Source organism: Rhineura floridana, chromosome 8, assembly GCF_030035675.1.
Source record: "Rhineura floridana isolate rRhiFlo1 chromosome 8, rRhiFlo1.hap2, whole genome shotgun sequence".
Taxonomy (NCBI): domain Eukaryota; kingdom Metazoa; phylum Chordata; class Lepidosauria; order Squamata; family Rhineuridae; genus Rhineura; species Rhineura floridana.
Genome location: NC_084487.1, coordinates 69,164,960 through 69,181,787, shown reverse-complemented (window position 1 = coordinate 69,181,787; position 16,828 = coordinate 69,164,960). Strand labels below are relative to the sequence as shown.

The window sequence follows — 16,828 nt, the reverse complement described above, 5'->3', positions numbered from 1 at the left end:
GCGCTCCCAGGATCTCCGTTGCTGGGCAACCCTATCTCTGGACATTCCTCTCCTTCTCCTTCGCTCAAGTCTGACAGGGGGCTCCCCTCCCCCTCGTCTTCTGACTCTAAATCCAAGGGACCCCAATTCCACATCCCGACATCATCCCCTCTTCCAGGCTGAGCCCCCCCCTCTACCTGGCTTGGGACGGTGGGGAAATAACTCATGAAACCGTTTCACTAACTCTGGAGCGTGCACATCAACTTCATTTTCCCAACTCCTATCTGCAGACCCGTACCCTTTCCAATGGATCAAATACTGCAATTTCTTGCGTCTTATTCGGGAGTCCAAGATGTCCTCAACTTTGTACTCCGTCTGCTCATTTACCCTGATCGGAGCCCCTGGAGGTTCCACTGGCCGCAACTCACTGGGGGGGCTGCTTTGGTGAGCAGAGATCGATGAAACACAGGGTGTACTTTGAATGAATCGGGTAACTTCAGCCGGTACGCCACCAGATTAATTTGAGTCTCTATTTCAAAAGGCCCCACCCTCTTATCTTGCAGTTTTCTGCATTTGCCTGGCATGGGGAGGAAACGAGTGGACAACCATACCTGGTCTCCTGCTTGAAGGGGGGGGGCTTCTCTCCGGTGTAAATCGGCAGCTCGCTTGTACTCCGTCTTGGCTTCATCCAGTTGTTGTTTCAGGGTCTGTTGGATGGCTTGTAACTCCTGTAGAAATTCTTCAGCGGCGGGCACCAACACTCCCTCCGAACTGCTAGGAAAGGCTTTAGGATGAAATCCATAATTTGCGAAGAACGGGGTTTGCTGAGTGCTGGAGTGTAAGGCGTTGTTGTAGGCAAACTCTGCAAAATGTAAATACGAAGTCCAGTCAGTTTGTTGATAAGAAACGTAACAGCGTAAATATTTCTCCAAAACGGCATTCAAGCGTTCCGTCTGACCGTCTGTCTGGGGGTGATGGGCAGACGAGAGTTTTAACTCCGTCTGCAGCTGCTTCCAGAGCGCCCTCCAAAACTTAGCCGTAAACTGAGTCCCTCGGTCCGAGACCACACTGTTGGGCAATCCATGCAACCGGTAAACCTCCTTGATGAATAATTTGGCCGTTTCTTTCACTTCTAAGGGCTCCGGGCAAGGGAGAAAATGTGCCATCTTGGTAAGTAGATCTACCACGACTAGAACGGCAGTCATCCCTTGTGACTTTGGTAGATCAGTTATAAAGTCCATGGAAAGGTCCTTCCAAGGCTCACTGGGGACCTTTAACGGTTGTAACAGCCCTGCCGGTTTTCCCGTTTGATGTTTAGCTCGCATACAAACCGAACAGGATTTCACATAGTCCTCAACGTCCCGGCGCATCTTCGGCCACCAAAAGTCTTTAGCTATATTCTGAATGGTTTTGTAAATCCCGAAGTGTCCTGCAGTGACAGAGTCATGGCACTGGCGTAGAATTTTGAGTCTTACGTCTCCCTCTGGCACGACCCTGGCCGTTTTAAACCACAACAACCCATCTCGCCAGTAGAAATTCAGCTCTGAGCCTGGATCCTGCCCCGCCTTGTGAATGTACTGCTGCATGCCCGTCCCTTCCCGTTGCGCTCTTTTGAGCTCTTCCTCCCATGAAGGTTGGCATGATCCTAGTGTTAATTTCTCTGGCGGGATCATGTACTGTGGCTGGTCCTGGGGCTCACTCTCCTTAAATTGCGGCTGCCTGGACAAGGCGTCGGCTCTCTGATTCTTGGCTTGGGCGTGATACGTAATCCTGAAGTTGAACCGGGCGAAGAACTGGGACCATCTGATCTGCCTCTGGTTCAGCTTCCTGGCCGTTTGCAGACTTTCCAGGTTCTTGTCGTCAGAACGCACTTCAATTTGATGGGAGGCTCCCTCCAAATACTGCCTCCAGTTCTCAAAGGAGTCCTTAATGGCCAGTAACTCCTTCTCCCAGACCGTGTAGTTCTTCTCTGCAGGCTTTAACTTCCTAGAGAAGTATGCGCAGGGGTACAACTCCTTTCCCTCGGGATCTCCTTGTAGCAAAACCCCCCCGATGGCAAAGTCCGAGGCATCAGCTTCCACTATGAAGGGACGGTTTGGATCAGCAAAGCGCAAAATGGGTTCGGTAGCGAATTTCTCTTTTAACTCCTCAAAAGCCTTCGTAGCGTGCTCTGTCCATTGGAACTTTTTCTTTCCCCTTAAACAGTCGGTCAGGGGAGCCGTTAGTTTGGAAAACCCCGGGATGAATTTCCTGTAGAAGTTAGCAAACCCTAGAAACCGTTGCACATCCTTTTTCGTGACGGGTTGCCCCCAGTCCTTTATGCAACTCACTTTCCCTGGGTCCATCTCCACTCCTCCCGCTGAGATTCGATACCCCAGGAAGTCCAAAGACTCGAGGTCAAACCCACATTTCTCCAACTTAGCATACAGGTGATTTTCTCTCAGTCTCTTTAACACGGTTCTTACGTGTCGGTCGTGATCCTCTTGATTCTCCGAAAACACCAGGATATCATCTAAGTAACAGATTACATACGTGTCCAGTAAGTCTCTAAATACATCGTTCATGAATTTTTGAAAAATTCCTGGACTTCCCGAAAGCCCAAAAGGCATGACAAGGTATTCAAATTGACCGTAACACGTGAGGAACCCCGTTTTCCATTCATGTCCCTCCTTCATTCTGATTAGATTGTAGGCTCCCCGCAAGTCCAACTTCGTGAAAATCTTGGCTGAACGTAGCCGATCTAGCAACTCTGAGATTAAAGGCAGTGGATAGCTGTTAGGGGTGGTGATCTGATTCAGTGCGCGGTAATCATTACACGGCCTGAGCTCCCCCCCTTCTTCTTCACGAACAACAAAGGCGCCCCGGCCGGAGACTGTGATGGGCGAATGAATCCTCGCTTCAGGTTCTTTTCCAAAAACTCTTTCAGAGCCACCCTTTCAGTCTCTGTGAGCGAGTAAATCCTTCCCGCCAGTATGCTGGCCCCTGGCACAAGATCGATCGTACAGTCGTAAGGACGGTGGGGGGGTAAGGTTTCCGTTTCCTTTTCGTCAAACACATCTTTGAATTCCTCGTACTTTGGAGGGAGCATCGCTGGCGGACCCTCTTGTATGGCTCCCGCTAAGGTGTTCTTGATTCCTTCTGGTTGGCAGTTCTCCTGACAGTACTGAGATGTGAACCACACCACCGCCTCCTTCCAACTTATTTTAGGCTTGTGCATGGCGAGCCAGGGCATCCCCAGAATCACCTCAAAGCTTGAAAGATCTGACACGTACAGTGAGATGAGCTCTTCATGCCCGGGAATTTGAAGCTTCAATTCCTCCGTGGCTTGCGTTACCCCCCCTGACTTCAGGGGTCTCCCATCAATGGTCTCCACGGAAAGGGGGGTGTCCAGTGTCCAGCTAGAGATGCCATAACGCTTGGCCAGCTTTGCGTCCATGAAGTTGGTGGAGGCTCCACTGTCGATTAAGGCAGTAGAGTTGAACATCACTCCTCTGGCAGTTGTAATCCGCACAGGTAGAACCAGCACTCCTTTGGAGGGAGGCTGGGTCATCGGGGGGCCTTTGTACAACGCTGCCCCCAGTCCACCGGCCTTCACGTGGACTGGGTGTTCTAGTTTTCCGACGGCTCCGTCTTCCCCTTCTTTATCCCACAATCTCGGGCCATATGACCTGGTTTGGAACAATAGAAACATAAGCGTTCTCGGCGTCGTCTCTCTTTCTCTTCTTCCGAGAGCCTTGGTCTGGCCCCCGCCTGCCCTTCGGTCGCGCTACCCGTCGTTCCCGAAGTGGAGGGATTCTTGCTGCGAGGCGCCGAGGCAGAGTATCTAGGGGCCTCCTGTCTCTTCTCCAGGCGTCTCCCCTCCAGTCGGTGATCAATCTGCAGGCACAGCCGAATAAGTTCTGGCAGGTCGGTGGGGGGGGCGGTCCTGGCCAGTTCATCCAGGATCTCCGCGTTCAGTCCGCTCCGGTACATGAACATCAGGGCTGCCTCATTATAGCCAGTCTCTTGGGATAAAATTTTAAACGCATTAGTATACTCAGAAACAGTTCCTTTTTCTTATTTCAGGGCGTCTAGCTGCTGCGCTACAGTTTCCGCTCTTTGCGGGTCTTGAAACATCTCGGTCATTTCTTGTATGAATCCTCTGTACCTTCCTAGGAGAGCATCCTTTCTCACCAGATACGGAGTCACCCACTTTGCAGCTTCTCCCTCCAGGAGGCTGATCACGAATGCCACTTTAGCCCCATCACCCGGAAATTCTGCATTCCTGACATCCAAGTATAGTTCACATTGAGCCACGAAGGTTGCCAACTGATCACTTTGTCCCGCATACTTTGGGGGTAATCCAATGGGCACCTTTACCGCAACAGCTGGAGGGGCGGTTCGCATCCGATCGATCATGGCTTTCAAGGCCTGATTATCCGTTTTCAGCGCCTGGACTGCTGCCAGCAAGGATTGAACATCCGTCTGTAAATCAGCCACATTAGTCCTCAAGAGTCTCACTTCTTCCATCTCAGAAGTGGGATTTGTTCCTCCCTCCGCTCCCCTTGACATCTTGTCCTCGTCCCGTGGAGAGAGTGTTGAGAGCGATTTAGGTGGCTCTGTCAAGCTGTCGGGTCCAGGATGAGACTGAGGGACCAGACCAGTGGGTGAAAGCAATTAAGTTTTTATTAGAGTGACATCCACACAAACGCTGCGCCTTCTCATAAGGCGCCACTGACTTACAGATCCTGCGACATGGAAAGATAGTTGACAGAGCGAAGTGCACTTTCCCGCCCAACTCTTAAGTAGGACCCAAACGGGCGCGAAGCCTTTCACTCCGCCTCAATCCACCCTCCGGGGCCACCTGTCTCCCCCTCCCCCTTTCTTGTCTCTTCATTCGTCGTCAAGTACGCGGTGAGGGGGGAAGCGCCGGCCCCTCCCCTTCTGAAGATTCTGACTCCAGTATGGGTGTAAGGGGAGGTCCTGGCGGAGGGGGAGGCGTGTGAACTTTCAAGGTTGGCTCTGAGACTCTGGCGCTCCCAGGATCTCCGTTGCTGGGCAACCCTATCTCTGGACATTCCTCTCCTCCTCCTTCGCTCAAGTCTGACAGGGGGCTCCCCTCCCCCTCATCTTCTGACTCTAAATCCACAGGACCCCAATTCTGCATCCCGACACCCCCCTCCCCCTCCCCCTCCAATCCTCTCCCTCTCCTTCCTCCTCCCCATGGTCAGTTTTACCTATCTTAAGCATGATAGCATGGAAGTAAATACCATTGAACTCTATAAGTATGCAAATTATCAAAGCTGCCCTCCCCCTTCCTTTGTCCCCCTCCAATACGCTCCTTCCCCCTCCCCCTCCCCCATGGTCAGTTTTTCCTATCCTAAGCATGACTGCATAGGAGTAAATCCCATTGAACTCAATAAGCATGCAAATGATCAGACCTGCTTTTCCCCTCCTTCCCCTCTCCTCTCCCTTCCTCCACCACTGACCACTCCAGCCCTCCCTCCGTCTCCCGCTGGTCAGTTTTACCTATCCTAAGCATGATTGCACGGGAGTAAATCGCACTGAATTCAATAAACATGCAAACGATCAAACCTGTCCTTCTCCTCCCCTCCCCGTGCTGCCTGCTCCCAGTCCTCCCCTCTGCATTTCCTCCCCTCCCTCCTTCTCCTCTCCCCATTGATAAAGGTTGGCAAAAATTGATGAAATAATGTTTTCCAGAGTGAATTGTATAAACCTTCTCAAGTGTTTCAGCTGGTCCAGAACAAAAGTAAAAAAAAAACCAGCAGAACTTCCCTAAGCCAATATACAAAGAAACTGATCAATGTGGAATCAGGATACTGTACAGTATTTGCTCCAAATCATTTCTGCAGGGACACACCAAACAAATAAAAAAGCCTACACATTTGATATGAAACAAAACAAAAATGTTTACAACGTGATCTGTTGCCATTCCTTGACTTTAATCATCATAAAAATACGATGAATCTTGACAGCGTAGTAGAATACTATATAGAACTTTTAGTGTAATATATACAGAAATACTTTATACAGAATAGAAAATTTCCATAAATATCTTGTTTCAATGCAATAAATATGAACCTGTTCAACAACAATTTAAAACTGCATTATAACATGTGTAATAATTCATCACAATTTTCTGAATATATCTAATCTCATCTATCTAATTCATTTTTAACACGTCTCCTTAACCCAATCTCTGGTTCTGCTATATTTTGATTAATTACTTCAGCAACTTTCATCTTCTTTGGCTCTTCCAATGAACTCAGCAAGAACTTGTGATTACAGTGTTTATGTTCCTCTTCACCATAGTGTTCCTCAGTATCTTCAAACAGCACTTCACGCCCACAGTTTTTATTACTGTCCTCACCCATCTCTGCCTCAGGATGTGCACTGAATGACTGAATAAGATCTTCAAGCCTCTCTTCGCATGTATGGCGAATATCTTAAATTTCAAAAACAGAAAACGGACATTTAAAATTATAATTAGGTTCACCGTCAGTATTATAATTAAAATACACCTGCTATCAGAAAAGTACAAGTGAGCAACTGGCTTTATTATAGATGGCAGTACATATCATATAGTTCTTTGATTTACCTATTAATGGCACAATCCAAATCGTATTTATGCATGGCTGAGGGGAGTTGGATGCAGAGGATCTCCAGCTGAGCTGGCTGGGTCTAGACTCAGCCAGACTATGCCAACGTAAGTCCCTCAGCCCAGCTGAGCCAGGACTCAGCCAGCTCAGCCAAAACCAGTGCAAGTGGAGCCGGCGTAAGCCCTGAAAAAGGGGCATGTCAGGGGAGGAGCCGAGGTGATGGGACCTAGGCCACATCCAACTTGTGTTTGGAGCACTCCTTCGGGTCCCCATCAAGGCAAAAGTTACAACAGGTAAAATATTGGTCTGAGAAAATAATTGCAACAGAAATCAATAGAGAGAGCTTACTCCCAGGCAGGGGTATTTGGGAGATCAGGCTTTTACTTTCTGGTCCCTGGGCGCAGCTCCTGGCTGAGCCAGAGGCTCCTGAATGGCAGTTGGATGTGGAAAAACTTTATGCTGGCTTCTCTTGGTGCTCCAGCACAATTTAAGCCGGCTTCCTCTGAGTTGGCTTCCTCTGTAAATCATAAACCAGGTTTCTTTTGTTCTGCAGCAGCAAAGAAATTTATAGATAACACACAATGATTACAGCCAGTGAGGGAGGGAGGAGCCGGAACTCTGATGCTTGTTTGGAGCTTGTCCATTCCCATTCATTTCAGTGGAGTATACCAACTCATATACACACACAAAGGAATGAACATGCAGCTCCACGTTCTTCCATTAAAGTGAACGTGGAGCATCATACAAGCAACAGATCTGTGTGCACTGAGTAAAGAAATAATCAAATGCAGGGATGGGGAATCTCCGTTCCACAAATCTGACTTGGCAGAGGCCCCAATTTGATCCACAAGGCCATTTTCCCCCAAACCACACCTACCTGCCCCACACCTGATGTCATGTGAGGTCAGCTGGATTGGCTGCATGACTGAGTCCCCCAAGGAGAACTCAATCACACAGGCAATCCCTGTAGAGAGCAGGGCTGAAGTTACCGCCCATCACCTGATGGGTGGCAAATTTAAGCCTACTGGATTGGCTGTGTGACTGGATTCTCCACTGTGCAGCCAATCCCTTCAGAAAGCAGCTTTGCCAGCCCTATTTTCAGTGGTTTGCCAAGAATACAACTAGCAACACTCTATGCGCTATGGTTCCCAAATGCCCAACAAACCTGCTGTGCAAGGGACTTTCACAGGTGGGCAGGACAGCCAGCCAGGGTGGGGACAGATAATGCCCCACCTCAATCTAATGGGAAGATATGCTGAGCCCTATAGCTACTGAGGAGGTGAATACTACACTATGTCAGCAAATCATGTAAGTCAAGACCAGCAAAATCATGTGTAAAATCTTCAGAATCAGAGTATGAAGCAGGGGTTATTATAGTGAGGTTTTAATATACTAAACATTAGTACCTTCTGGTTTCATCGTTGATTTATCCAATCCACTTTCTTTCATCAGCTTCCTAATGGACTCAAGCTGTACCATAATTTCATCTTTTTGTTCAGAAGCCAAGGCATTAATGCTGAAAGAAACAAACTGAGAAGTCAACATATGGGAATAGAGAACAGTTGTTACAATTCCACCAAAATACTTTTTCTAGCCCTCAAAGGACGGAAGGAAATAATAATCACATGTATTGCTATATTTATAACTTAGTGAGGATATCATGGTTCACCCTCTAGTGTTATGTTCATAGTGGTTTCGCACTATGTGACCATGGCTGAGGTCATGCACTTAGGCTCATACACTTCAAACTACACTTTATGAAGCTGACTTGTTTCAAGTCAGGGAGGGATACATAAGCCGGCTGGCTGAGGTGGCCTGGGAGACCCAGTGCCTGCAGGAAGAAGGAGAACATCGCCACCCAGGGAAGGAGAGCCTGCTGTTGGAACACCACCTCCACCACCCTTCCCAGTGGGACTGCTGCCTGGCAGACGTGCCTCCTGCAGGACCAGGTCCCAGGTACCCAGCCAGCTGTGACTAATTTCCATCACCTGTCCCTCTTTGGAGGGATACATAAGCCGGCTGGCTGAGGTGGCCTGGGTTTTTGTCTTTTGTTTTGTTTTGCTGCTTTTTTTTCTTTTGGGTGCCATTGGTTTTAGCTATGGGTGGGTTCGGTTTCGTTTTATATTGTAGTTCTTGGGTTTTTATGTAGTTTGTATGTTGTATTTTACTTTATTTTGTACGCCGCCTAGAATGGCCGCTTGTGCGGCCAGATAGGCGGCCTAGAAATAAAAATTTTTATTATTATTATTTATTATCAATAATTGAAAACAGAAAGCTTTTGCTCTCCTTCCTGAAAGTATGCCAAGGAGGAGGGAGGAGTGCATCAGCCTAAGTGCACATAGCCTAGTATTATGTTGAAACCCGGCTATTTTCTTTGACTGAAACCTCTTATATGAAATCTCTGCGATATATTCTTATGACAGCACTTTTAAGAATCAGACAAGCTCTAGAACCACCTTTCAACTGAGTCAGTCACTAGGAACCAACTTTAGTCACATACAAGAAAACAGCAGGAATTCCCATGTTGCTAGGATTCTGCCATTCAGATTAAAAGCACAGGACACAAACTGGGAAGTGTGAAAAAGAAAACACTATATTGATTATATGGGCACAAAACCTAGCTGCATTTACCATGAGATGTGCAGAAGCACCCGAACGCACCAGTGTAGTCTTGTTCCCAATTTTAAGACACATGTAAATGAATAGGATTAAGGAGTACACATTAATTCTCTCATTTACTTAGCTGCTACCATTAATCTAAAAAACCTTTAAATGGATCATTCAAGTGATACTGGTTTAATTTATTTTTCAACAGTAAAAACAACTTCAGAGCTAGAAATATTCCAAATGATTGAAAAGCCTGGATGAAGGAAATTTAATATTGGCACCCTGACATTTGAATTATTTATCCAGTGTCGTGTGGCCTGCATTACCAGTATGCTATTTAGGGTCTAGGAAGTGAGTGTAAGGATTGCTTTGGTAGAATTTCAGATTTGTTAGGACTGTATACAGAAAATATGAAGAAAGCAAAAAACTCAAGATACTAATTATTAGATCCCTGTGACATTTATTCATATGTGCCAGTTCAATAATAATTCTCTCCAATCTTAAGACAACTGAGATACTATTTAAATTATCACCAAATTACTCACCAGCTTGAAAGTGGATCTAACTGAGTCAATAAAGAATTTAACATTTTCTCTGTCTGTGCTAGATGTTGCTCCAACTCCAGAAGCTGGCGTTCTACAAGTGAGAACAAATACTTTTTTAAATGAGGAAGGTTTAAAAAAACCAATTATATATATAAATATATATTTTGAGTGTTATTTAACTGGGCAGGGTCTAAAGCATTCAGGGGTATAATCCTAAACATATTTATGAAGCAGTAAGTTTCACTGAACTCAATAGAATTTACTTCAGGTTAAACATGCTCAGGTTTGCACTAAAAATAATATAATAAACAGAAAATTTGAAATAGGCCATTTTACTAGTATAAAGGGAAAAAACAGTTTCCTTGTTTTGATAAAATGAACAGTGTTTGCCTGACAGACCATTTGTCTAAAAATCAAATGTACACTACAAAACATTATCACACTCCTAAGAATTATGATCTCCAAATCAGAATGCTTATGCCTACGAATAATTTTACAAAGAAGCTTTGCCATAAATATCAGTGAAGTAAGTGGAGTGCATTCTCAGGAATGCACTGAAATCTCTTAAAGGGCAGCCCATAAAGCAATTAAGATGATACAATTTAAACTAATTCATCCCCACATTTCAAATACACTTTGGAGTTCATTTTGTTTGTTAAAAAAGAGAATTGTTTCCAAGTAACAGCATTTCAAATGATGTATAAATAATCTCAAGTACAACTACTTCATTTTTAATTTGTTGATTTGATCACTTTAGTAAAATGTCAGATATTAACACACAAAATTTAGAAATACATTTAATAATCTAAAAACAATTCTAAAATATTTAAACCATCGATGCGAATAGTACATCAATACTTCTCTATTCCCCAAATCAACAGCAACATTTTAAGCTAAACAGATCTATCAATATTTTTGAAGCACTTTAAGATGCTACAAGAGCTTGCTAGCTTTCTTCACATTAAACTAAGTGGCATCAATGGACATAAGCTCGCATACTTCCCTTTCCTCCAGGAAATTGAAATTAAGCTAAAATCAAAATTTTTGATCTCCCCTTTTAATAAGGATGAGGATTGTTAGAGGAAGGGTACAACATGCAAGCTTGAGACTTGGTGTGGCTTGTTCTCATAATGGTAACTAGGGTTTAACACTATATCTAAACACATCCAGTAGCTGAACTCACATTGTCCCAACTTGTCTTAATAAGCAAGCAGATATGAACAAGCCTTTTCCTTCCATGCATGCAGCCCCTTTGCTCCTCCCTTTGTGCAAGGCAGTTAAACCAAGCACAACATACTTTCCCACTTCATCTGACCAAGGAAACTATGGTTACTAACTTCATAGCAAGTCATAATATTAAACCACACTTTGAAATTGGTTTAATGTCCTGGCTTATGACACTTGTAACCAGGGCTGTGGAGTCGGTATGTCAAACCTTCGACTGCGACTCCTCTATTTTTCTACTGTCCGACTCTGACTCCATAAATGGCAAATGTATATTCATTTTTCTACTGTCTGACTCCGACTCTGACTCCTTCATAAATGGCAAATGTATATTAATGTATTAATATTAATAAACTGATATTAATATTAATATTAAAATATTAATTTTATTTTGAAGTCGGAGTCAGTACATTTCTACCGACTCCAACTCCACCCAAAATTGCTTCCGACTCCAACTCCACCCAAAATTGCTTCCGACTCCAACTCCACCCAAAATTGCTTCCGACTCCAACTCCACCCAAAATTGCTTCCGACTCCAACTCCACCCAAAATTGCTTCCGACTCCAACTCCACCCAAAATTGCTTCCGACTACAACTCCACAGCCCTGCTTGTAACCAAGTTTCCCAATCCAGATGAAACATAAACCTATGGTTAGAGACTTCCTGTTTTAACGGCAGCTCTCACAAACAGGGGAACAAAAGGGTCATAAGCAAAAGGCTTTTTTATATGTCGATTTCTTAAACTAAGATATAATTAGCCAAACTGGGCTAGCTATATGACAAAGAATTTTAGGCTGGACATTTTTGAACCAATTACTACCTGTTTCCTTTGTCTTAACTTCTGTAGTTTTCTCTTTCTTGGATAAGTTCTCTTCTTGAGATTTCATCTAGAAAAAGGGCAAACAAAATATACCATAAATGCTTTTAATACTGAAAATAACTAGACCCCTGGAAAATGTTTCCCTGTTCATTTAGATTTATGTGAAGACACGAGGCAGATAACAATATTTTATCCTGGAAATATATTGTAATCCAAAACATCTCTCCATATCTGCTTGATTTAGGTTTGGTCTCTTTAGTCTCATTCACTTCACTATGATAAAACCAGCATTAATCCAAAGTATCCAGTTGAACCAAGCTGAAAACTGATTCCACTAGTCATGATGCTTTAACTTACACCTCAGTCTTATTCACTAAGGCTGCAATTCAGTACAGTGGGTAAGTCCCATTGAACTGAATGGAGCTTACTTCTGAGCAGACATGTATTGGATTGTAGCCTAAATCCTCCTGCTTTTAGTAGAATTACTTATTGCAGACATATTCCTAAAAACCGTAACAATCACGACCACTTCCTCTTGTCATCTGAATTCTCTATATAACACATACATTTCTGTAATATCACTAAAGCCTTTCTAACAGAAGAACCTTTAAGATAAGTAATTGTTTCTTACACTCAACTACATTTACTTGAAACCACTGATTTCAGCAGCACTTCCTATGACTTAATCCTTAGTATACTACCAAGAAGTAACTCACAGTAAACCAAGTAGTAGTTTTGTTCCAGTTAAATTTTTTTTGGATTGGCCTACAAATGTGCTTGCAAGTACCGCCTAAGGAATTTATCCTTCATACTTTCCCAAGCAATCAAAGTACTCCAATATCGGGGATACAAGGCTTTATAGAACTCTAGTTGTAAAGAACCTAATTGCCAAAGCACAATTCAGTGTTGCTAGAGAAACTTACTTCCCCACTCAGTTACACACACTGAATGGACGTGGGGGTAGTAGGAAGACTATGTGAGCACATGTAGACACTTTTCTGTGGTAGCTCCTAACTTTTGAAATGTTCTCCCCAAGGAAGCCTACTGGAGATCTCATTACTATCATTTAGGCACCAGGCAAAAATATTTCTGTTTTCCTTGGCTTTCAAGAGCTGCTAACATAAGCATTTTTAATATAAGCATTTGATTTTATTATCTGTTTCAATGGCATGTAGCGGCTTTTTTATTTGCTATATTAGTTTGTACAATTCATATTATTATAATAATTAAATTGCACTTTGTATCTAACTACTCTGTTAGCCACTCTGGGAACAAAATTTATGCTGCAGTGTGAGATATAAGTTATATAAATATATTATATTATACTACTGAATAATGTCCATATCAAGGCATATAATCCCTCTACTATACTAATAGTAGCACAATTTTGAATGTATACTAATCTTGCTTTTCATCTTTTTATAATTACTTCCCAGACTGAATTTATCCCTGCTCTACTACATAAGCACTGATATTGACCTGAAACCTTCATTTTAAATAGCTAAGATAAAGAAAACTAGAAATTCTACTTGACACTATACATTTGAAGAAATAACCCATATTTGCACAGGTGCCCATGACTGAACAAACCCCAGTTCTGTACAAGGATATGGTCTATTACCTCTCTTGCATACTGATATTTACCTTTAAGAACTTGTATAAAGCAAACACCCCCACACCAACAGCATACAAGGGCATGAGTGTTAAAGCAAAGTCTTTGCTATGCCCTTTAGTGTGCTCAGTCTTCAACTCCTTTTCCATTGCATTTCTCATTTGTTGGATGCTTTGATAAGTTTTGCGTTCAGAACTCTCCAAGTTCATATGTGACTGCAGGATTCTTTCAGATCCACCTGAAAAACAAATATGTCATATATAAATAGACTGAAATGAAACAGCTAACATACCCAAGGGGGGGGGGTCCAGAGCTGATGGAGGGACATGCTTAGTCTGCAAAGAAGAGAATCATTCCACAGTATTACCATGGTAAACAACTCTAACTACAGTCTCAAGGCAAAGTCTGAGACTGGCTAACAAGAGGTTTCTCCACTCCACCCTTAAAATTAGCCCCTCTTAAAATCTCATGATTTTTGCCGGCAGAGCTGTGTTAGGTTACACCAGGCACAGGAATGGGTGGAAATGTTTTAATGATTTAGTTTTAATTTCTGCTATTTGTTGGCATTTTGTTTAGTTCGTCCTTTTATATCTTGATGGGAATGAAAAAAATGCTAAGTTTTAACAGTCTTGTCGGGGCTGAAAAGTAGTATTAAAATATTGCCGCCCTGGCAATATTTAAAATACTGCTGCCCTGGGCGGGATATAAATAAATAATTTTTTTTATAAACAATTAAATCATGTTGTGGGGAACATTCAGTGAACTCACAGAACACATTCCAGGTATCACTAAGTTGCAATGGTAGCTGGGAAAGGAACTGCACTATGCCTACAACTGTAGTTTAACAGTCTGCAAGTTGGGAGATGTAAGCTCACTGAAACTGAACTACATCCTTGAAGACAACATCGTGATTTCTGTGCAACAACTTCAGGTTTGCTTTGCTAAAATTCAGTGGTCTGGAAAGACATTTGGGCAAGTCTCCATCTTTCAGACCATATTCACATGAACAGCTTGTTGTTGTTGTTATGTGCCTTCAAGTTGATTAAGACCTATGGTGACCCTATGAATCAGTGACCTCCAGTAGCATCTGTCATGAACCACAATGTTACTTAAGTTTATTGACCTCTCATCACTAACACCTGTTATCCGACAAAAATAGACCTCATGGATAAATTACTGCATTGGGCTTACTTCACCAGCAAGGAGAACTACTTTCAATTCTAAAAGCAGAGGATGGATTTGTGATGCTTTAACATTACTTTATGGAGCATGACCTTGGTGGAGATGTGCTCTCGAGTACTACAGAAAGCACAGTAACTCCTTGAGTAACTAGTACAAAAAGCATTATTAAACATACCCAGGAATTGCCTCAGTTTCCCAACAAATCAAATGAGAACAAAGGCTGCTAGAGATTTATTTTAAAAACCACCATAACACTCTACACTTCAGAAACAGTGCACTAATTGTTCTAATAAGGAAGTTTTGCTCTATTCATTAATATAGCAGTGTTGATCATACTACTTTGTCAACACACTATACAAAGCCATTTAGTATTAATGGCAGTGTGAAGCAGGTTAACAAAGTAACTATCTAAGTACTATAAAGGTTAGTTTGGAAGTTACTAGGCGATCACTTAATTGAATTACTGTTTCAATTCCATTAAGACACCCAGCACAGCAGAAAGATGGTTGTAAATAATCATTTAGACAAATTTTTTACAGAATACTAAAAAAAGACTCTCCACAGAACCAATGTAGTCCCATGTTTATAAATAGATGCAAAACTGTCCCTATGAAGATTTACAACAGAAATTGGAGCCAACAGTACATTAAAGACACAAGAAATTTAGAGTAGCTTAAATCTGACCTAAGCTGCCAAAACTAATGCGTTAATAGAAACAGTTGCAGTTTTAATTTCTAATTTTCTTGATGGATTTTGGCCCCAAAGGAAGTTCACCAGGTTTTTCTGAAAAGAATGATCTTCCAGTGGCACAAGACTTCAGGATCACTTTTATGAACATAAAAACAAAAATGGGTAACAGTTTCTCATTCTGCCCATTTATACACTAGATATTGTATTGCCCAATACTCAAAAAAGGAGAGAATACCAGTTTTTCACCTTCATTGAGACTCATTCAATACTATCACTCAAAATATCCCTAAATTCTAAAAAGAAAAATAAGTTTTTCTTTTAATAATTGAAGAATTAAATTAAGTAAGAGGAAGGCAACCCCGCAAATTTGGAACTGTTGCCAGAACAGTTCCTGGTGCACTAACAACATGCAAGTCACTGTTAAAGCACAGCATTATCTTTCTCCTCCAGGAGTTTTACATCCATGCCTTCATTAAAAAAGAAACAGAACGTTAAAAATGCTTGGCGGGGGCGGGGGGTTGTTAGATTACTTGGGGGAAAAGGCATATAGAAAAAATACAGTTCCTAACTAGCTTAAGAAGTAACAGGCTTCCTCGGCTTCCTCTGTGCCGGAGTGCAGGGATGGGATGGGATGGGTGGTGTGGGGAAACAAGCGGCGGACAAGATACCGTGGCGATGCTGGTGGGGATCGTGACGGCCAAGAGAAGCCTTGGCACCCCGCGAGGACCTGCCGCCTCCGCCAAACATCCTGGGCATTACCACGAAAACGCAGAACACCAGCACGACGGAGACGAACACCTGCTGCACCGAAGACAACACCATAGCAGCGACCGGGAAAAGATGGATGTAATGGTAGCAACAGGAATCACAGAATAGTAGTAGAGCTGGAAGGGGCCTATAAAGCCATCGAACAGAAACAATTAGAGGGGAAAACAGCCCTCCACGAGCCGACAGTCAACCTGCTCGTGTTGCTTTTCCACACTGCAGACGCCTAAGCCGAATATGAGGAAGATGAAATGGTGCGGAGGAAGTCGGGACTGTAGATTTGAGGCCAAACCAACCATAGACTACTTGGAAAGAACGCTTCCGATCCTGCAGCTCTTCTTCTACTTTCTCTTCCTTGCGCCCCCTGGTGGGCTCCAGGGGCCATTTGAGGCGAGCTGGGAATACCTTCAACATCATTGATTCTTGAGTTAAGGAAGATTTCAATGGAAATTACACGGTTACCGCAAATGTAAAAGTCGCCCCTGTTTACTTTGCACTCTTTAATCCCGAAGAACCACTATCTAGATTCGGTGTTATTCACAATCACACCAGATTACAATCCGTTAAGCCAACAGGATTGCCTGGCCCTAAGGCTTGTAGCGTCTGTAGTCTTTCACCCACAAGCGGCCCCAACGCAATCCATTTCCCGCGGCAAATACGAATTTATCATGATACCAACTGATGAAAATGTTTAAGGAACATAACTAATCCCGGTTGTGTGATGTGGAGTGGGTGTCCTTAGAAGCAAAACTCGTTCTATCAGTTTAGATCAGAAAGATGGTTTAAATTTGTTGAAAGCAGTTAA

General features: G+C 43.3%; 1 protein-coding gene across 1 annotated transcript; it reads right to left on the bottom strand.

Moving 5' to 3' along the window:
* Nucleotides 1-5,905: 5,905 nt before the first annotated feature.
* Nucleotides 5,906-16,349, bottom strand: CCDC107 (coiled-coil domain containing 107). The gene is made up of 6 exons (XM_061637806.1): nucleotides 15,927-16,349; nucleotides 13,419-13,624; nucleotides 11,775-11,841; nucleotides 9,731-9,821; nucleotides 7,985-8,094; nucleotides 5,906-6,424 (listed from the first exon to the last, which is right to left on the bottom strand). The coding sequence occupies exons 1-6, from the start codon at nucleotides 16,078-16,080 to the stop codon at nucleotides 6,135-6,137; spliced, it is 918 nt and encodes a 305-aa protein (XP_061493790.1). The 5' UTR covers nucleotides 16,081-16,349; the 3' UTR covers nucleotides 5,906-6,134.
* Between the last annotated feature and the right edge of the window lie 479 nt (nucleotides 16,350-16,828).